This window comes from Cylas formicarius, unplaced genomic scaffold, assembly GCF_029955315.1.
Source record: "Cylas formicarius isolate icCylForm1 unplaced genomic scaffold, icCylForm1.1 PGA_scaffold_10__41_contigs__length_53128322, whole genome shotgun sequence".
Lineage (NCBI taxonomy): Eukaryota > Metazoa > Arthropoda > Insecta > Coleoptera > Brentidae > Cylas > Cylas formicarius.
The window spans coordinates 25,956,942-25,979,623 of NW_026844214.1; the positions used below are offsets into that span (position 1 = coordinate 25,956,942).

At 30.8% G+C, this 22,682-nt stretch overlaps 1 protein-coding gene and 2 long non-coding RNA genes across 12 annotated transcripts; all 3 read left to right on the forward strand.

Annotated features, from left to right (window-relative positions):
• The first annotated feature begins 404 nt into the window (after positions 1-404).
• Positions 405-5,648, forward strand: LOC132708382 (uncharacterized). Its single transcript, XM_060680694.1, has 3 exons — positions 405-458; positions 1,635-1,671; positions 1,786-5,648. The coding sequence occupies exon 3, from the start codon at positions 4,056-4,058 to the stop codon at positions 5,136-5,138; it is 1,083 nt and encodes a 360-aa protein (XP_060536677.1). The 5' UTR covers positions 405-458; positions 1,635-1,671; positions 1,786-4,055; the 3' UTR covers positions 5,139-5,648.
• Positions 5,649-6,332: 684 nt separating this feature from the next.
• LOC132708383 (uncharacterized) lies at positions 6,333-17,385 on the forward strand. Of its 8 annotated transcripts, none has more exons than XR_009619907.1 (13): positions 6,333-8,066; positions 8,522-8,677; positions 9,297-9,471; positions 9,900-10,038; positions 10,119-10,565; positions 10,652-11,136; positions 12,275-12,474; positions 12,551-13,799; positions 14,214-14,352; positions 14,679-14,880; positions 14,967-15,451; positions 16,590-16,789; positions 16,866-17,385. It is a non-coding gene; the product is annotated as an uncharacterized LOC132708383 (long non-coding RNA). The 8 variants fall into 8 exon arrangements; XR_009619908.1 differs by having other exon boundaries at positions 10,365-10,565; XR_009619905.1 differs by lacking the exon at positions 10,119-10,565 and having other exon boundaries at positions 14,433-14,880.
• A 557-nt stretch (positions 17,386-17,942) lies between these two features.
• Positions 17,943-22,236, forward strand: LOC132708387 (uncharacterized). Of its 3 annotated transcripts, XR_009619931.1 has the most exons (6): positions 17,943-18,114; positions 18,529-18,667; positions 18,748-19,195; positions 19,282-19,766; positions 21,157-21,356; positions 21,433-22,236. It is a non-coding gene; the product is annotated as an uncharacterized LOC132708387 (long non-coding RNA). The 3 variants fall into 3 exon arrangements; XR_009619930.1 differs by having other exon boundaries at positions 19,282-21,356; XR_009619932.1 differs by having other exon boundaries at positions 18,994-19,195; positions 19,282-21,356.
• The last annotated feature ends 446 nt before the right edge of the window (positions 22,237-22,682 follow it).

The window sequence follows — 22,682 nt, forward strand, 5'->3', positions numbered from 1 at the left end:
ATATTTTCAATTACATGTTATCAATAAAAATCCCTTCATAATCGTGAAAATTATTTTTTTCCATTTACTAAAAACCGTTATTTTTAATTGCACCATTTTCGCGCCAATTTTTTCGTTAAATATTGCAACCCCGCCTTAGATACATATTGCATACATACATTGATGCCAGTATCAAATATGCATGTTATTTTTTGTTTTATTTTAGAAATAATTTTCCACTTTAAGAAATAATTTTGTATTTTCCGTATTCAATATTATCAACGTTACCATATACGTGAAATAGAAATTAAATTTTATACGTAATTTCAATTTATGAAACAGTAAAGTTGAAAACCGGCAACTGTGTAAATCTCAGGCGCGAAATTTAACGATTTGGCTAAATATATAAATATTGATCCCCACTTTTTTTATCCAGTATTGTTTCGGTGATCTACGAGTTACAAAATTCTGTGTTTAAGGTAAATTTTTTCCCAAATTATTTTTCAAATTCGATAGCTAAAACCTTAAAAACATTAAGTATCTTTTTATTTTATTTTCAATTAAATAAATCGATAAAATTATTTCCTTTCATATTATTAAAATTTGTTTTTCCTACGTGCGATTTTCTTCAAATTTAAATCGTATGATTATATCTAAATAAAACATGCAATTGGAAAAATTCACGCTATATTATTTCCCCTTTCACTTTTCGCAAGTTCGTTTTTTTTTATGTAGCGTTTGATATATAACTTATGTTTTTAATTTTTATTTTGTGCAGTTAGACATTATTACAAATAAACTTTTTCATGAATGTACGACACATTCACCTTCATTATACCTTTAATTTATTATTAATTTTTCTGTTACTAAGCGGTTGACGGTTTCAAAATATGCGCGAAATTATTTCTCTCGTACGTTAGCTACATTGTTGCCAATTTTTCGTGCAATTTAAAATCGTTTTCATTTAATATATATTCGAATTTGGATAATAAATAAAATATGCAGTATGTAATAAGAAAGCAATGCATTTATCGTCTTTTTCGTTTAAATTTATGATTAATTTCGCTGTTATTAAACGATTGACGGTTTAAAAATAGGCGCGAAATTATTTCTCTCATACGTTGTCGATTTTTGTGCATTTTAAAAGTGTTTTAGTTTATTGCGTATTTCATTGAATAATATAGGAATATGTTTCACACGATCTCTATAGGTTATTAATTTATTTCATAATATATAATTATTTTTTACTTTTCGGTATTAATTTTTTTTCTTTTGAAATTTATCCAGTTAAAAAATATAATAAATTGAATATTTTCAATTGCCGCTAAATCAATTTCGTTGACTTAATGCATTGATAATTGAAAATCACATAGGCAATTATTATTTCGTTCCTATAATTTCGTTGTCCGTCTTTTGTATGCATGGTTGCCTATAACTATTTTTTTAAATAATCGAGTAAAGTTATTATATAATTGCTATAGTTGTTTATTATGTTGGTGTTGTTTTTATTTTATTCTTTTTATTTTATAAAATAATTATCAATGTTTTCCAATTATTTTATTAGATAATTTTTTAAATTTTAAATTTGTACCATCGAGAAATATGAAATAACCGTTTTAATACAACAAATTTATTTCTTTTTTTTTTAATTTTAGAGATCCGGCTATCATTTATCGTGGGGCAATTAATAATGTAAGTACTCTTATTACGATTATCGTTTTAGTGTTTGCGTCTTTTAGTTTTAATTATTTAAAATTATACAAAATTTTAAAAGCTGTTTTACAACGATTTTTCTTTTTTTTTCAGAATTTTTGGCTTATATCTTAATATTTTTTTAAACATTAATATTTAAAATTTAATAAATTTTGTATATTTTTTAAATTAAAACGAATCGGTTTAATTATGCCTGTTAATAACCAATCGCGTATTATTTCTAGAGATCGATTGAGAGGTCGCCAATCTTTGGAATCTCGACGTCGATTAATAGTTATAATACGACGTCTTCATTTTTTCAACACCATCCGCGATTTAAGTATAATTATCCGACCTTTAACGTCTTTTCAAATTTAGCAATGTTTCAATGCCCGTCGTGTAATCATACCGATTCGAAACATGTTATTGGATGAACCGGCTGCGTTATCGGCAACGAACAGACATTTTGGACGAACGTTGCGCGGATTGCGGGTGGTTTTACATCGTTTACCAGCAACATCAAATCGCGCTTCGAGAACCCCCAGAGAGGGATACATTATTTTACGTGGTTTTCCTGTAATCTTGCCACCTTTGTTCCCAATTGAGGAACGAGAGATACCACCTATCTCTCAACCTCGATTGGAAGTCGCGTCCATGGAAGACCAGCCGCAACCGCCCCGAGTACAGGCAACAACAACAAATTCTACTTCGTCGTCCGTCTCTCCAAATTTGCAACGATGCGCCAACGATGATATTTTACTTGAAACAACTGTCCCTTCAGAAGCTAACGATCAACATTTTCCAAATTTAAATAACAACGACGTGCCGGTGAATGTATTATTACCGCCTCCTAGACGAAGGCACGCTGACATACCTATTAGAAGAACGCACCGACACGCTATTACTTTAGCACAACGACAACCGTTTCATGTAGAAATTCATTCGTGCGGGCCAATGACTGACGTATGCCCTTTTTGCAACGCTTTGTTTTTTGAATTGGAACCGAAAAATCGGAATAATATTAGATTAATTTGTTGCAAAGGGGGCGAAGTTATTCTACCGCCTTTAGGGGAATGTCCGAGAGAATTGCATCAATTATTAACTGAGAATACACCTCTTGCTCGGCAGTTTTTGAATAACATCCGTAAATTGAATAGTAATTTTGCCATGGCCTCCATGCACGCCACTATTCCTGCGGATGTTAATGTTGGACAAGGGGCTGTTTGTTTCACAATCACGGGACAAATTTACCACCACGCTCAGGAAATCCCTCTAAATGTGCCGCATCGTGATGAACCAATCAGGAACAATCAGTATTATTTTCTTGATGTCACGGAAGCGCTCGAACGTCGCAACGATTTTTTTGACTAGACGGGAATAGATCCGCATCTTTTCCGGATCCTCGAGGAAATGTTGAGGCGCACGAACGTACTCGTCCATAGTTACATTTGCATTCGGGGAATGATTCGGGAACGCATCGAACGTGACGGGCCAAACTCGGTAGCGAACATCGTGGTGAGATTCAAACACAACATCAATAGAGATCGACGGAATTTTAACTTACCCGAGAGCCGCTGCGAAATAGCAGCGGTATTTGATAACGATATACCGTTCGATGTTGATCTGCGAGTGTATCCACGACGTCCGCTTATCGACCATCAAAATAAAATTAGTAATTTGTCTCGTGTGTCTGATCCCATGGTGTACCCGTTACTCTTCCCTCACGGAGAGGACGGTTATGGCGTGCGTCTCAGATACGCGAGCAGACGAGACAAAAAGGTCTCGCTGCGGGATTTTGTAACAGCACAGGTTGATGGTACGTGACGAGACTTTTTCCATATTGCACAATTCCGCGAAACTATTTCAACAGTACGTGATTGACACGTACGTGAAAATAGAATCGCAAGAGTTGTGGTGGTATCGGACGAATCAACGTCAAGTTCGGACCACGTATTACAACCGCTTAATCGACTACGTGCGTAAGCGCGTAGCCGAAGCGGGGCCTAATGCGAGGATCGGCCATATCAACATCCTGCCGGCCGCGTTTAAGGGTAGTTGTCGCGGACAGAACAAACTATACCTGGACGCTATGGCAGTCGTTGCCAGACACGGTAAACCAGACTTATTTATAACGATGACCTGCAACCCCCATTGGCCAGAAATTACTCAAAATTTAAATTTTAATCAACGCGTGGAAAATCGTCCAGAATTGGTGTGCCGAGTCTTCCATACAAAGCTCCAACAATTCATGGACGATTTAGTCAAAGAACAATTCTTAGGAATCGTCCGCACATTATTCGATCGAGTTTTAAAAAAGAGGACTGCCACACGCTCACATTTTAATCGGGTTCGAACTTACGGATCGGATCGACGACGCGGAGAAGATGGACCGGATTATATCCGCCCGGATTCCCGACCGCGAAGTTGAGCCGGATCTGTACGGTGTTGTGCGTGATTATTATGTGCACCGTGTCTGCGGTCAAGACAATCCGGCCGCCCCGTGTACCAACTTGGAGTCTCGCGTGTGCGCGAAAGGCTATCCAAAAGCCTTTCGACGCGATACCGTTCTAAATTTCCACCGTTTCGACGGAAGACCGGAATATGCCCGTCCCGATGACGGTCGGTTTGTCATTTTCGCAGGCAATCGTTATGATAATCGGCGTATCGTGCCTTACAACCGCTGGGCTGCGATGAAATATCGGACTCACATTAATTTCGAAGGGGTCGGATCTTTTGCCTCTATCCGATACCTGTACAAATATTGCCACAAAGGACCAGATTGTATCACCATCCAAATGCGCGGGCAGAATAATGAAGTCGATTGGGACGAGATTAGTAACTATACCGACTGTCGATATATCAGCTCGATGGAAGCGTGCTGGCGTATTTTCGCGTATAAATTACACGATCGTTCCCACGCCGTAGTTACGTTGCCCGTTCACTTGGAGAATGAACAACTCGTCACTTTCGATGAAGATGACGACGAAGATGAATTACTGACCCGTGTCGCGGACGCAACAAACTACGTGTCTAAATTGGTGGCGTATTTCCGTCTGAATGCGGTCGACCCCGAAGCACGGCGGCTGCGCTACGTCGAGATACCCGAAAACTACGTTTGGTTTAGAGGAGAGGGGGAATGGCGTGCGCGTCAACATTTTAATAAAATCGTGGGAGTTATACGGGAAGTATCCCCGTTGGATGACGATAGGTTTCACCTGCGTATTTTGTTACAACATTTACGGGGCGCCACCTCCTTCGAATCGATCAGGACGCTAGCCGACGGGTATGTCTGTCAAGCGTACCGTGAAGCCTGCGAGAAGCGTCGGTTACTCGCCAATTTTGACATTTACCGCAACGCGATGCGCGAGGTTTGCGATCGCGATTTGCCGCCGCGCGTCAGAAATTTTTTCGCTCTAATTATTTTAGTTTCATTCGAGCGCCATCGGCACGAAATACCGGCCTTATGAGAAGAGTTCAAAGATCCTTACATAATCGCTGATCTCATAAGACGCGGTATTCCGCGGCCGATCGCGCTTCGCCGCGCTCTCATTAATATTGATCAAATCGTGGCGGCAAATCGCGAGGGAATAAACCTCAACGAGATCGGTCTGGACGACCCGGAAGCTGTTGGCGTCAATGAAGCGAACGCGTTTGCGGAAGTGAGACAATGCGCGCCGGCGTCAGACGAGCACGAGAATGTGCTCTTGAGATTCGGGGACAGAGTGTACGAGTTGAACGCGGATCAACGTACTGTTTACAACGCCGTTATTTACACTTTGTTAAAAAATAGAAACAGCGTAGATTCGGAGAGTGCGTTGCGACATTTCCACCTAGACAGGGCTATCGTTGCGGGACTGGAGGCGGACGAGACGTTCGTCAACAGAAATTTATTTTTTGTTGACGGGCCCGGCGGAACTGGCAAAACTTTCTCTATAACGTAATCGCGGAGCGAATTCTGTCTGCCGGCGGTGCCCGTCTGATGGCAGTTGCGTGGACGGGAATCGCTGCGTCTTTACTTATAGAGGGGAGGACCTGCCACCACACTTTCCGTCTCCCTCTGGACCTGGACGAAGAGTCCACGGTCGGATGGCCGGCCGAGCACGAAAGGTCGCAAAACATTCGTCGAAACGACGTCATTCTTTGGGACGAGGTGTCGATGACCTCAAAGCATGCGTTGAACGCGGTCGACAGGTATGTTTGTGACGTGTGCGAAAACAATGTGGTTCCTTTCGGGGGAAAAGTAGTCCTTTTCGGGGGTGACTTTCGTCAAACGTTGCCGATCGTGGTGCGCGGTTCGCGCATGGACATCCTTGCAAACTGTGTCAAATCGAGTCAGATTTGGCGCAGGGTGAAGGTGTTTTGTCTTCAGACAAACTTGCGACTGAATCGCGCGGTACAATCGGCGACCGAGGCGGCGGCTCATCATCCCGAAATGGTCGACTTGGAAGTCGTGGGGAACCGCATTCGAGAGTACGGCAATTGGCTTTTGCGTATGGGGGAGGGGTTAATCGAGAGGGCAATTTTGCGCGATACGTTCGTCCCGGCCGATCTCATCAAAATCGATCGTCATTTCGTAATGCCAACCATACAGGAATTGATCGAATGGGTCTACGACAGAGTAAATGAAAACGACGTCGGGGATTGAGTGATACTGTGTCCCACCAATGTCGCGGTAGATGACATTAATTTGCTAATTTTAAATCGGAAAATCATTGGTGAGCCAAGGTACTACCACTCGGTCGACGAGTATGCCGGCAATGCGGCGACCGAGGATGATGAATTTCACGTCCCTTTGGACGTCGTTCATCGGATCTCGGCGTCCAACCTTCCGCCACATGAGCTCGTGCTCAAGACGGGAGCGGTTGTCGTCCTCCTTAAAAACCTAGACGTCCGGCATGGACAGTGCAACGGCACCAGAATGATGATTGTGCGTCTCGGCCAGGAAGTTTTGGAAGTCAAGGTTTTATCGGGTCCCCGCAAAGGGGAGACCATCAACTTGCCCAAAATTGAAATTACATCGAGCGTTCCGGAACTTCCTCGCCCGATCAAGAGAGTGCAGTTTCCCATACGGCTGGCATTCGCCATGACGATTAACAAAAGTCAAGGACAGACGTACGCAAGAGTAGGAATCCATTTGCCAAGCCCGTGTTTCGCGCACGGACAGCTTTATGTGGCCTTCTCTAGGACTCTAGGGTGGGCTCGCCTGAAGATGTGCGTGTCGTGATCGAAAACACGGCAAGTCAAGGCGCTTTCAGACGCAGAGACGGAGTTAAATTGACGCATAACGTCGTTTACTCCAACATTTTTAACAACCCCGAACCACTTCGACAACGGTTACCCTGGAATCCTACTCGTGCGATTATTGGGGGTCAGGGTGAAGTCGTGCTTCCGGCACGCACGTCACCCTCTCCACCAACGTCTAACGAACCGACCAGTACTTCGTTCGAACAAGACGACGATTTTTTCGATTCACTAGATTTGACCGATATTATTATGGACGTACTGAGACACGGACCCACACCCAGGATTCTTCCGATCCCCAGGCTGTACGATAATGTCGTGATCAATCCATATAACGATCGACAATTGTTTGAACGAGTCTCGCGCGATAATCGTCCCGGAACATCGGGGACAACCACGACATTATTTCCATTTCAAAAGTGAAATTAAAACTCTTTTTTTCAAATTTAATATATTTTTTTTCAAAGTACACATTTACACCTTCGTTAATGCTGCCGTTATAACAACGACATTTACTTATCATCAATATTGTATATCTTCAACAAATAGTTTTTTTTTATTATTACAACCTTCTTATTGTTATTTCACTCTATGAATTTCACTTTTTTATTCAATATTTAATTACCTTTTTCACAGTTTTCTTTTAAATTAGTCGTTGATTATATTTGTTTACAATAACATGTTCATATTTCTCTCGTAAAGCAATTTATATAAATTAATTTTTTTTAAATTTTGCATTATATAACTTCATTAAATTTTCTCAATTCAACAAATATTCTATTATATAAATTTTTAAATTAATTGCCCCTTAGTTTGTAAGTTCATTGCTGAATTTCTTTTTTATTGCAACATATTGTTTAATGTAAAACAATTCAGCAATGGACATTTTTTTTATTTTTTTTTCATATCACTCTCTATAAAGCACATTATTAACTTAATTTTAAATTTATAATCTCCGATATAACGATTTCAATTGCACTCGGTTTCTCTATATTTTCATTTCAAGTTTTGGTAAAAAATAAAAAAAATATCCATTGCTGACGTTTATTTTCGTTGGAAGAACATTTGAAAAGAAATGCGCTAGGCAATGCTGATGAGTCTCAACAAAGACGAAACATTTTTTTTATTATTCCAATGGGCATCTACATTGTCAGGTGAGTGTTACATTTCATAATGTTATTTATTTAATAATTTAAAAACAAATATTATATGTTACAGTGCGTGCGTGCGCCAAATCAAATACAAATTCAAAGTTACAAATTCCACCGATAGTCTAAATTTAGTTAACACAATGAACCATTTCTGTTCCAAAAAAACTATTACCTAAATGAAAACTACATTTGTAATTGAAAATATTCTCTATTACATCGATTATTTTTCTTCTTAAAACGTTACAGTTGAAGAAAAGGGTAAGAATAACGACAATAATTTAGATCATTCTGAACAACTTTCAAACACATTTACCAATATATGTCTAAATGTCGTCACCAAATTGGTTAAAATTACAACGCTTTTTGAAAATTTCGTGCCACACTATATAAATGTACAATTTATGAAATTAGCGATAATAATATTTCAATTGTAATATTAACAATATTAAAAATTTAAGATTTCTAACCTCATCGTTAGTTGTGAGGTTATCCGATACGATGTCTACGATAAGAAGAACAAATACCGATAAATTACAAGATACTCGTCGATCGTGCGAAGAAGGTGCTTCGAAAATTCGTTTCAAGCAGAAAGAACTACATTTTACATATAACAGGTATTTGATATAATATATATTTCATTTCGATACGATATTAATAACGTTTAATTCACTCTCATTTCATTTTTGAAGATTACGGGATCCAAAAATTTATATAAAAACAAAATTACGTACAACAATGAGATGTTTTGTCATGAAGATTGGTTGGATTTCAACTTCAATAGTTATTGTTAAATGCAGATGAAAGTGCCTCGTAAAACTTCATACCATTGCGGAAATTATCATCAATTAATTATTAACAAAACAACTGCCAACAACTTCTAAAAAGATTATCCTAAAGAACTTTGCACAATTGTTATTACAAATTCAACTACAAAAATATCACTTAATAAAAATATCACTCAAATAAATAAATACAAACATATCCAGTAAATTTTTACCATGTTTATATTATAAATTATAGATGACATTGAGCATTACAACATCAACGTACCACATAACTTTTTAAAATTACTTATACGATTTAAATTATTTATATTTTTTTTCTGTCAAAATATGATTTGTAATGGCTATATTCTAAATGGATTATTTTTAATTGATTTCTTAGAATAGTTTGGAAAATTTAAATTGTTTTTCTATTTATTGAAACAATAAAAAATTTGGAATATTCATACAGATAGAAAGTAAACCATTATCGACAATTGTTTTATGAAAAATGTCTTGGACCAATCATTGCAAAGGGATAACTTCATTGAAGAAACTACTATTGCAACGAGGACCAACATCATCTAGACATAAAGGAATATTCCGAAAAAAAGCATCACTTATATAAATATATCTAAATATAACAAGTAAGTTTTTAATAAACTCATATCGTACGTTATATGTAGTATTTTAATATTAGAAAGTTAATAGTTGCTATAATATTTTTATAAAATTAACTAGGTAATAGGTTATTTTTACAAAACAAATTATATTTTTCCTTCTATTCAAATTACACAATCTAATTTTCCAATATCTTTTATAAAATGTAAAATTTAACTTAAAAAAAAAATAATAATAAAAAACTAATTTTCATTAACAATACAATTATGAAAAATTCCATTCATTTTCCTTTTCCTTAAAAAAACAAAATAAAACTAATTTCAGTTTTTTAATATTTACATCATAGTTTTTAAAATGAAATATTAGTACTTCACTGTTTAAATTATTTATGTATTTTCTTAAGCAACGTTTCTTTTTAAATTTACAATTTCGTATTTATTCTTTATTTATGTAGATGGACAACAAATCACCATCGACAACGTAATGAAAAGAAAAAAAAAGTTTCAGTGAATAAATGTTATCAGAACTCGATAGGAATCTGTCGAATCAAGCAAGAAATACATTATTTGGATAAACAAATTTTAATTTAACAAGTAAGTCTTTAATATTTATTTTATAAAATATATCAAATTAAAATCAATAATTATTTTACATAGTGTCGTATATTTTCAAGCTGAAAAACAAATATATACAAAGCGTAAATCTACGCCATCTATCAAGAAATTTCGGAATTACAGATTCCTTTTTACTTCTTTAAGAAAATAATGTAAAACAATATCAAAACATCATGATGAAATCAACAAAAATTGTAATGTCTTTCCATCGTATATAATTACTTTATTTGTCAAATCAACAATAATAATACATAATCCTAATTGTAATATTAATGACAATTTTAAATTTATGACGTCATCAACAGTTGTGGGATTATTTGATGCGGTTTTACAATGCCTTTCCAAGTTTCAAACTATGGTAAATTCGAACACAGTTAAACATAGAAAATGTCAAAAAGGGTAAATGTCGACGAATTTTTAAATTTTGGAATGTCATCGTCAATCGCGGAAAAATGCATCACTGGGGTTTATTTCCAAGAGAAACAAATACATTTTACAAATTAAAGGTATTTAATATAACATTTTTAATTTTTATACGATATTATTTTCCATAACCTCTAATTCATATTCGTTTTGTTTCCGATGGTTACAGGATTCAAAAAATTGCAGAAAGAGAATTGATACAAGAACTAGATGTTTCACTATCCCTAATAACGAAATATCCAAATATTCGTTTTATTTATTTCGGAAATGCAAAAAAAGCTGACGTCCCAGGTATGGGTTTAGACCATTGAAGAGCCACTTGAGAGAGCTTCAAAATGACGTACTACTCAATCACCTTGAAGCGGTCGAGAATGTGTAAAACTACCCCCAATACTAAAATAACCAAATGTTTATTTTATTAATTTCGGACTCGCAAAAAAAGCTGACGTCCCAGGTAACAAATTAGGCCATTGAAAAACCGCTTAGAAGAGGCTAGTTTAACAGCAAAATTTATCATCAATGAGTTATCAATAAAACGACTTCTGATAACTTCAAGAGAAATTACCATAAGAAATTTAAATAAACCATCATTGCCAATTTGGAAAGAAAATTATCCAAGTAAAATATTATTTGGATAAATGGATATAAACACAGGTAAAGTTTTATCATGTTCAAATTATAAGTCGTAATTGATATTTGATATAAAATTAACTTTTCATATAATTTTTCAAAATTATTTACACAATTCAAGTTAGTTTTATTGTTTACAAAGTCTTATATCATCTAAAAAGAAAGAAATAATTTAAAAAAATATATTTAAATGAATGAATGAAAACATGATGATGATGATAATTAATCTTAATTTTCTTTTAATATTTATATTTTTACTCTTAATTTGAAATATTAGTGTTTTAATGTGTTTCATTTATTTATATATTTTTTTAAATTATTCAAGTTTTTTAAATTTTAATTTCCTAATATTTCTTTTTGAATGTAAAATTTTCCATTTATTTCTCTCAATGGAAATTTAAAAATTATTATATATTTTTAAGTAGACAATAAATCACTACCGACAACTTAGTTATAAAGAAAATCATTCATCAATTATGAAAAAAAAAAAGAAGACAATTTTATTAAATAAATGATCATTGAAACTTTGTAAGTATTCGTCGAGTCATCCAAGAAATACTTCATTTAGACACAAATTTCAATTGAACAAGTGTTTTTTATATTCATTTTACATAACATATTACGTGTAATATCTACTACTACAAAATCAATAATTGCTTTATATAATTTTTAATATTTTCCAGTTTAACACAAGAAATGTAAAACATAAATCCACACAATTTGTCAAACAAATTCGGCATTGTTTACAGATTCCTTTTTATTTCTTTTAAGAAAATAAAGTGACGACAAGAAATGAAATAAAAGAAAACTATAAAGAATAAAATATCGTTTATTTAAAAAAAAAATTAAAATGAATATCACATGCGATATTAAAAATATTCATTACTACATAAATTACTTCCCTTCCTGAAGTATTATAATTAAGAAAAAAGTAAAAGAAACAATAATAATGCGGATAATTACAGATTATTTTTAAATATATTTTTGCATTTTTGATGTTTCAATATCTTAACGAAATTACCAAAAAACTATAATAATTTTCTAATAGTTCATCGCATGTAATTGCCTAATAATATCATATAAAATATCAAATAATTGCCTAATTCGTGAAATTAACAATATGAAATATATTCTAACGTGAAATTTGTGACGCCATTGACAGTTGCGACGTTATCCAATACGGTTCTGCAGTGCCCTTCCGAATTTGAATCTATGGTATACACAACCATATTCGAACACGAAGAAGAGTCGTTGAAGACGCCGAGATGAGAACAAGATTTTGGAATATCGTCGTTCATCGCGCAAAGAATACATCGCGGGGATTTATTTTGAGAAGAAACAGAAATATTTCATACATAACATGTATTTAATATAGAATTTTAAATTGTTACGCGACTTAATTTTTTATAACCTCTAACTCTTTTTCATATTGTTTTAGTTGATTAGGATACCCAAGAAATTACGCAAAAGCAAAACAATACAGATAATAGAAAAGTGAGCATACAGAAAAATATTTGATATGATTCAACAACAAGGTGTTTAGTCATAAAGAATGATTCCAATTCGGATTAGATAGTTTTCATCAAGTACGAGTGAATATACCTCGTACAACATAAAAATTACTGCGAGTTAGTTATCAAAGAAACAATTGTAGACAACTTCTAAAGAAATTGTCATAAGGAACTTGCCAAAATTGCCATCACCGATTTGAGATGGATATATTTCTGCAAATGAACAACAAACCATCATTGACCATTGATGATCACTTTTATGAAGAATGTCTTTGACCATTCATCCAAAAAAAAAGCCGTTGATAATTTCATCAAAAAGATTACCGTTGTGACCCTGCAAGGACCGATGTCATCTAGACGAGAAGAGGTTTTCCAAGAAATAGGATACTCGAATAAAAAGATTCAAATGTACCAAGCAAGTTTTAAATAAACTCATATCGTATATTATATGTAGTGTTTCATATTAAAAAGTTAATAATTGATGTAATGCTTTTATGAAATTGATTAAGTTAGTCAATTATTTTTACGGCACTAACTTTTAATATATATTGTACAACATACAACAATGAGATGTTTTGTCATGAAGATTGGTTGGATTTCAACTTCAATAGTTATTGTTAAATGCAGATGAAAGTGCCTCGTAAAACTTCATACCATTGCGGAAATTATCATCAATTAATTATTAACAAAACAACTGTCAACAACTTCTAAAAAGATTATCCTAAAGAACTTTGCACAATTGTTATTACAAATCCAGTAAATTTCTACCATGTTTATATTAAAAATTATAGATGACATTGAGCACTACAACATCAACGTTTTACATAACTTTTTAAAATTACTTATACGATTTAAATTATTTACATTTTTTTTCTGTCAAAATATGATTTGTAATGGCTATATTTTAAATAGATTATTTTTAATTGATTTCTTAGAATATTTTGGAAAATTTAAATTGTTTTTTTATTTATTGAAATAATAAAAAATTTGGAATATTTATACAGATAGGAAGTAAACCATTATGGACAATTGTTTTATAAAAAAAGTCTTGAACCAATCATTGCAAAGGGATAACTTCATTGAAGAAACTACTATTACAACGAGGACCAACATCTAGACATAAAGGAATATTCCGAAAAAAAGCATCACTTATATAAATATATCTAAATATAACAAGTAAGTTTTTAATTAACTCATATCGTACGTTATATGTAGTATTTTAATATTAAAAAGTTAATAGTTGCTATAATATTTCTATAAAATTAACTAGGTAATAGGTTATTTTTACAAAACAAATTATCTATTCAAATTACACAATCTAATTTTCCAATATCTTTTAGAAAATGTAAAATTTAACCTTTTTTTAAAAAATAATAAACAAATTTTCATTAACAATACAATTATGAAAAATTCCATTCATTTTCCTTTTCCTTAAAAAAACAAAATAAAATTAATTTCAGTTTTTTAATATTTACATTATAGTTTTTAAAATGAAATATTAGTACTTCACTGTTTAAATTATTTATGTATTTTCTTAAGCAACGTTTCTTTTTAAATTTACAATTTCGTATTTATTCTTTATTTATGTAGATGGACAACAAATCACCATCGACAACGTAGTGAAAAGAAAAAAAAAGTTTCAGTGAATAAATGTTATCAGAACTCGATAGGAATCTGTCGAATCAAGCAAGAAATACATTATTTGGATAAACAAATTTTAATTTAACAAGTAAGTCTTTAATATTTATTTTATAAAATATATCAAATTAAAATCAATAATTATTTTACATAGTATCGTATATTTTCTAGCTGAAAAACAAATATATACAAAGCGTAAATCTACGCCATCTATCAAGCAATTTCGGAATTACAGATTCATTTTTACTTCTTTAAGAAAATATTGTAAAACAATATCAAAACATCATGATGATATCAACAAAAATTGTAATGTCTTTCCATCGTATATAATTACTTTATTTGTCAAATCAACAATAATAATACATAATCCTATTTGTAATATTAATGACAAATTTAAATTTATGACGTCATCAACAGTTGTGGGATTATTTGATGCGGTCTTACAATGCCCGGCCAAGTTTCAAACTATGGTAAACGCGAACACAGTTAAACATAGAAAATGTCAAAAAGAGTAAATGTCGACGAATTTTTAAATTTTGGCATGTCGTCGTCAATCGCGTGAAAAATGCATCACTGGGGTTTATTTCCAAGAGAAACAAATACATTTTACAAATTAAAGGTATTTAATATAACATTGTTAATTTTTATACGATATTATTTTCCATAACCTCTAATTCATATTCGTTTTGTTTCCGATGGTTACAGGATTCATAAAATTGCAGAAAGAGAATTGATACAAGAACTAGATGTTTCACTATCCCTAATAACGAAATAACCAAATATTCGTTTTATTTATTTCGGAAATGCAAAAAAAGCTGACGTCCCAGGTATGGGTTTAGACCATTGAAGAGCCAATTGAGAGAGCTTCAAAATGACGTACTACTCAATCACCTTGAAGCGGTCGAGAATGTGTAAAACTACCCCCAATACTAAAATAACCAAATGTTTATTTTATTTATTTCGGACTCGCAAAAAAAGCTGACGTCCCAGGTAACAAATTAGGCCATTGAAAAACCGCTTAGAAGATGCTAGTTTAACAGCAAAATTTATCATCAATGACTTATCAATAAAACGACTTCTGATAACTTCAAGAGAAATTACCATAAGAAATTTAAATAAACCATCATTGCCAATTTGGAAAGAAAATTATCCAAGTAAAATATTATTTGGATAAATGGATATAAACACAGGTAAAGTTTTATCATGTTCAAATTATAAGTCGTAATTGATATTTGATATAAAATTAACTTTTCATATAATTTTTCAAAATTATTTACACAATTCAAGTTAGTTTTATTGTTTACAAAGTCTTATATCATCTAAAAAGAAAGAAATAATTTAAAAAAATATATTTAAATGAATGAATGAAAACATGATGATGATGATAATTAATCTTAATTTTCTTTTAATATTTATATTTTTACTCTTAATTTGAAATATTAGTGTTTTAATGTGTTTCATTTATTTATATATTTTTTTAAATTATTCAAGTTTTTTAAATTTTAATTTCCTAATATTTCTTTTTGAATGTAAAATTTTCCATTTATTTCTCTCAATGGAAATTTAAAAATTATTATATATTTTTAAGTAGACAATAAATCACTACCGACAACTTAGTTATAAAGAAAATCATTCATCAATTATGAAAAAAAAAAAGAAGACAATTTTATTAAATAAATGATCATTGAAACTTTGTAAGTATTCGTCGAGTCATCCAAGAAATACTTCATTTAGACACAAATTTCAATTGAACAAGTGTTTTTTATATTCATTTTATGTAACCTATTACGTGTAATATCTACTACTACAAAATCAATAATTACTTTATATAATTTTTAATATTTTCCAGTTTAACACAAGAAATGTAAAACATAAATCCACACAATTTGTCAAACAAATTCGGCATTGTTTACAGATTCCTTTTTATTTCTTTTAAGAAAATAAAGTGACGACAAGAAATGAAATAAAAGAAAACTATAAAGAATAAAATATCGTTTATTTAAAAAAAAAATTAAAATGAATATCACATGCGATATTAAAAATATTCATTACTACATAAATTACTTCCCTTCCTGAAGTATTATAATTAAGAAAAAAGTAAAAGAAACAATAATAATGCGGATAATTACAGATTATTTTTAAATATATTTTTGCATTTTTGATGTTTCAATATCTTAACGAAATTACCAAAAAACTATAATAATTTTCTAAAATTTCATCGCATGTAATTGCCTGATAATATCATATAAAATATCAAATAATTGCCTAATTCGTGAAATTAACAATATGAAATATATTCTAACGTGAAATTTGTGACGCCATTGACAGTTGCGACGTTATCCAATACGGTTCTGCAGTGCCCTTCCGAATTTGAATCTATGGTATACACAACCATATTCGAACACGAAGAAGAGTCGTTGAAGACGCCGAGATGAGAACAAGATTTTGGAATATCGTCGTTCATCGCGCAAAGAATACATCGCGGGGATTTATTTTGAGAAGAAACAGAAATATTTCATACATAACATGTATTTAATATAGAATTTTAAATTGTTACGCGACTTAATTTTTTATAACCTCTAACTCTTTTTCATATTGTTTTAGTTGATTAGGATACCCAAGAAATTACGCAAAAGCAAAACAATACAGATAATAGAAAAGTGAGCATACAGAAAAATATTTGATATGATTCAACAACAAGGTGTTTAGTCATAAAGAATGATTCCAATTCGGATTAGATAGTTTTCATCAAGTACGAGTGAATATACCTCGTACAACATAAAAATTACTGCGAGTTAGTTATCAAAGAAACAATTGTAGACAACTTCTAAAGAAATTGTCATAAGGAACTTGCCAAAATTGCCATCACCGATTTGAGATGGATATATTTCTGCAAATGAACAACAAACCATCATTGACCATTGATGATCACTTTTATGAAGAATGTCTTTGACCATTCATCCAAAAAAAAAGCCGTTGATAATTTCATCAAAAAGATTACCGTTGTGACCCTGCAAGGACCGATGTCATCTAGACGAGAAGAGGTTTTCCAAGAAATAGGATACTCGAATAAAAAGATTCAAATGTACCAAGCAAGTTTTAAATAAACTCATATCGTATATTATATGTAGTGTTTCATATTAAAAAGTTAATAATTGATGTAATGCTTTTATGAAATTGATTAAGTTAGTCAATTATTTTTACGGCACTAACTTTTAATATATATTGTACAACATACAACAATGAGATGTTTTGTCATGAAGATTGGTTGGATTTCAACTTCAATAGTTATTGTTAAATGCAGATGAAAGTGCCTCGTAAAACTTCATACCATTGCGGAAATTATCATCAATTAATTATTAACAAAACAACTGTCAACAACTTCTAAAAAGATTATCCTAAAGAACTTTGCACAATTGTTATTACAAATCCAGTAAATTTCTACCATGTTTATATTAAAAATTATAGATGACATTGAGCACTACAACATCAACGTTTTACATAACTTTTTAAAATTACTTATACGATTTAAATTATTTACATTTTTTTTCTGTCAAAATATGATTTGTAATGGCTATATTTTAAATAGATTATTTTTAATTGATTTCTTAGAATATTTTGGAAAATTTAAATTGTTTTTTTATTTATTGAAATAATAAAAAATTTGGAATATTTATACAGATAGGAAGTAAACCATTATGGACAATTGTTTTATAAAAAAAGTCTTGGACCAATCATTGCAAAGGGATAACTTCATTGAAGAAACTACTATTACAACGAGGACCAACATCTAGACATAAAGGAATATTCCGAAAAAAAGCATCACTTATATAAATATATCTAAATATAACAAGTAAGTTTTTAATTAACTCATATCGTACGTTATATGTAGTATTTTAATATTAAAAAGTTAATAGTTGCTATAATATTTCTATAAAATTAACTAGGTAATAGGTTATTTTTACAAAACAAATTATCTATTCAAATTACACAATCTAATTTTCCAATATCTTTTAGAAAATGTAAAATTTAACCTTTTTTTAAAAAATAATAAACAAATTTTCATTAACAATACAATTATGAAAAATTCCATTCATTTTCCTTTTCCTTAAAAAAACAAAATAAAATTAATTTCAGTTTTTTAATATTTACATTATAGTTTTTAAAATGAAATATTAGTACTTCACTGTTTAAATTATTTATGTATTTTCTTAAGCAACGTTTCTTTTTAAATTTACAATTTCGTATTTATTCTTTATTTATGTAGATGGACAACAAATCACCATCGACAACGTAGTGAAAAGAAAAAAAAAGTTTCAGTGAATAAATGTTATCAGAACTCGATAGGAATCTGTCGAATCAAGCAAGAAATACATTATTTGGATAAACAAATTTTAATTTAACAAGTAAGTCTTTAATATTTATTTTATAAAATATATCAAATTAAAATCAATAATTATTTTACATAGTATCGTATATTTTCTAGCTGAAAAACAAATATATACAAAGCGTAAATCTACGCCATCTATCAAGCAATTTCGGAATTACAGATTCATTTTTACTTCTTTAAGAAAATATTGTAAAACAATATCAAAACATCATGATGATATCAACAAAAATTGTAATGTCTTTCCATCGTATATAATTACTTTATTTGTCAAATCAACAATAATAATACATAATCCTATTTGTAATATTAATGACAAATTTAAATTTATGACGTCATCAACAGTTGTGGGATTATTTGATGCGGTCTTACAATGCCCGGCCAAGTTTCAAACTATGGTAAACGCGAACACAGTTAAACATAGAAAATGTCAAAAAGAGTAAATGTCGACGAATTTTTAAATTTTGGCATGTCGTCGTCAATCGCGTGAAAAATGCATCACTGGGGTTTATTTCCAAGAGAAACAAATACATTTTACAAATTAAAGGTATTTAATATAACATTGTTAATTTTTATACGATATTATTTTCCATAACCTCTAATTCATATTCGTTTTGTTTCCGATGGTTACAGGATTCATAAAATTGCAGAAAGAGAATTGATACAAGAACTAGATGTTTCACTATCCCTAATAACGAAATAACCAAATATTCGTTTTATTTATTTCGGAAATGCAAAAAAAGCTGACGTCCCAGGTATGGGTTTAGACCATTGAAGAGCCAATTGAGAGAGCTTCAAAATGACGTACTACTCAATCACCTTGAAGCGGTCGAGAATGTGTAAAACTACCCCCAATACTAAAATAACCAAATGTTTATTTTATTTATTTCGGACTCGCAAAAAAAGCTGACGTCCCAGGTAACAAATTAGGCCATTGAAAAACCGCTTAGAAGATGCTAGTTTAACAGCAAAATTTATCATCAATGACTTATCAATAAAACGACTTCTGATAACTTCAAGAGAAATTACCATAAGAAATTTAAATAAACCATCATTGCCAATTTGGAAAGAAAATTATCCAAGTAAAATATTATTTGGATAAATGGATATAAACACAGGTAAAGTTTTATCATGTTCAAATTATAAGTCGTAATTGATATTTGATATAAAATTAACTTTTCATATAATTTTTCAAAATTATTTACACAATTCAAGTTAGTTTTATTGTTTTTGTCAACATTTACATGAATCATATATATGTGTAAGTATTTCAAATAGACGATTTTCAATTTGTTTCCCAAAATTGCTTGATAAATTTAAAATATTTTATTTACTCTTTTGACGGTAAAATTTTTTTCATGTTATAATCCTGTAGATAAAAAACAAACCATCATTAACAATTTCTCTATAAAGAATGCCTTCAATCAGTTATTGAACATGGACGGACTGATAATTTCATTCAAAAAATTACCATCACCATTTTACAAAGTCTTATATCATCTAAAAAGAAAGAAATAATTTAAAAAAATATATTTAAATGAATGAATGAAAACATGATGATGATGATAATTAATCTTAATTTTCTTTTAATATTTATATTATTACTCTTAATTTGAAATATTAGTGTTTTAATGTGTTTCATTTATTTATATATTTTTTTAAATTATTCAAGTTTTTTAAATTTTAATTTCCTAATATTTCTTTTTGAATGTAAAATTTTCCATTTATTTCTCTCAATGGAAATTTAAAAATTATTATATATTTTTAAGTAGACAATAAATCACTACCGACAACTTAGTTATAAAGAAAATCATTCATCAATTATGAAAAAAAAAAGAAGACAATTTTATTAAATAAATGATCATTGAAACTTTGTAAGTATTCGTCGAGTCATCCAAGAAATACTTCATTTAGACACAAATTTCAATTGAACAAGTGTTTTTTATATTCATTTTACGTAACCTATTACGTGTAATATCTACTACTACAAAATCAATAATTACTTTATATAATTTTTAATATTTTCCAGTTTAACACAAGAAATGTAAAACATAAATCCACACAATTTGTCAAACAAATTCGGCATTGTTTACAGATTCCTTTTTATTTCTTTTAAGAAAATAAAGTGACGACAAGAAATGAAATAAAAGAAAACTATAAAGAATAAAATATCGTTTATTTAAAAAAAAAATTAAAATGAATATCACATGCGATATTAAAAATATTCATTACTACATAAATTACTTCCCTTCCTGAAGTATTATAATTAAGAAAAAAGTAAAAGAAACAATAATAATGCGGATAATTACAGATTATTTTTAAATATATTTTTGCATTTTTGATGTTTCAATATCTTAACGAAATTACCAAAAAACTATAATAATTTTCTAAAATTTCATCGCATGTAATTGCCTGATAATATCATATAAAATATCAAATAATTGCCTAATTCGTGAAATTAACAATATGAAATATATTCTAACGTGAAATTTGTGACGCCATTGACAGTTGCGACGTTATCCAATACGGTTCTGCAGTGCCCTTCCGAATTTGAATCTATGGTAGACACAACCATATTCGAACACGAAGAAGAGTCGTTGAAGACGCCGAGATGGGAACAAGATTTTGGAATATCGTCGTTCATCGCGCAAAGAATACATCGCGGGGATTTATTTTGAGAAGAAACAGAAATATTTCATACATAACAGGTATTTAATATAGAATTTTAAATTGTTACTTGACTTAATTTTTTATAACCTCTAACTCTTTTTCATATTGTTTTAGGTGATTAGGATACCCAAGAAATTACGCAAAAGCAAAACAATACGATAATAGAAAAGTGAGCATACAGAAAAATATTTGATATGATTCAACAACAAGGTGTTTAGTCATAAAGAATGATTCCAATTCGGATTAGATAGTTTTCATCATGTACGAGTGAATATACCTCTTACAACATAAAAATTACCCCGAGTTAGTTATCAAAGAAACAATTGTAGACAACTTCTAAAGAAATTGTCATAAGGAACTTGCCAAAATTGCCATCACCGATTTGAAATGGATATATTTCTGCAAATGAACAACAAACCATCATTGACCATTGATGATCACTTTTATGAAGAATGTCTTTGACCATTCATCCAAAAAAAAAGCCGTTGATAATTTCATCAAAAAGATTACCGTTGTGACCCTACAAGGACCGATGTCATCTAGACGAGAAGAGGTTTTACAAGAAATAGGATACTCGAATAAAAAGATTCAAATGTACCAAGCAAGTTTTAAATAAACTCATATTGTATATTATATGTAGTGTTTCATATTAAAAAGTTAATAATTTATGTAATGCTTTTATGAAATTGATTAAGTTACTCAATTATTTTTATGGCACTAACTTTTAATATATATTGAATGATTTATATTTTAAACATTTCAATACTTAAATCGTTTATACCTTTTGTTAAACTATTTAAAACAAATATGTTTTAATTTCTTCAAGTTTGGCTAGTATTTGGAAGATATTGACATGAATATGTAACTTTTTGCATCAAAAATTGATAGTTTAAGCTGATATTTGTAGTATTGATGCGGTTTTAGGTACGATATGAGTCGGAGAGGAATCTGTTTAAAATGAGAAGGAAAAACCTGCTATTAATTCAAGAAAGTGAATTTTTAAGTAGTTACCGACAGTTTTAATGTAGATTTCAGGCCGTTAAGTCATGAAAATGCCTATTTTGAATATAATCTACCGTAAATCAAGGGCGAAAACCAATTTTTTGTTCGTTTTAATAAGAAGCAATCTTCAGAGCACTAATTGGTATTAATTGTAATTCGAAGGAGGTTTCGGGGGTTTAAGGTGCGCTCAAAACGATACAATGATTTAAAATTGTATCTGACGTTTCGTTTTAATAAGAAGTCATCTTCAGGGCATTAATTTGTAATAATTGGAATTTGAAGGTTATTCCGAGGGTTTTAAGTTGCGCTGAAGATGATGCAATGATTTAAAATTGTATCCGACGTTTCGTTTTAGTAAGAAG

Coding starts and splice junctions, on each gene's coding strand:
- LOC132708382 (XM_060680694.1), top strand. CDS start 4,056: ATGGACCGGATTATATCCGCCCGGATTCCCGACCGCGAAGTTGAGCCG.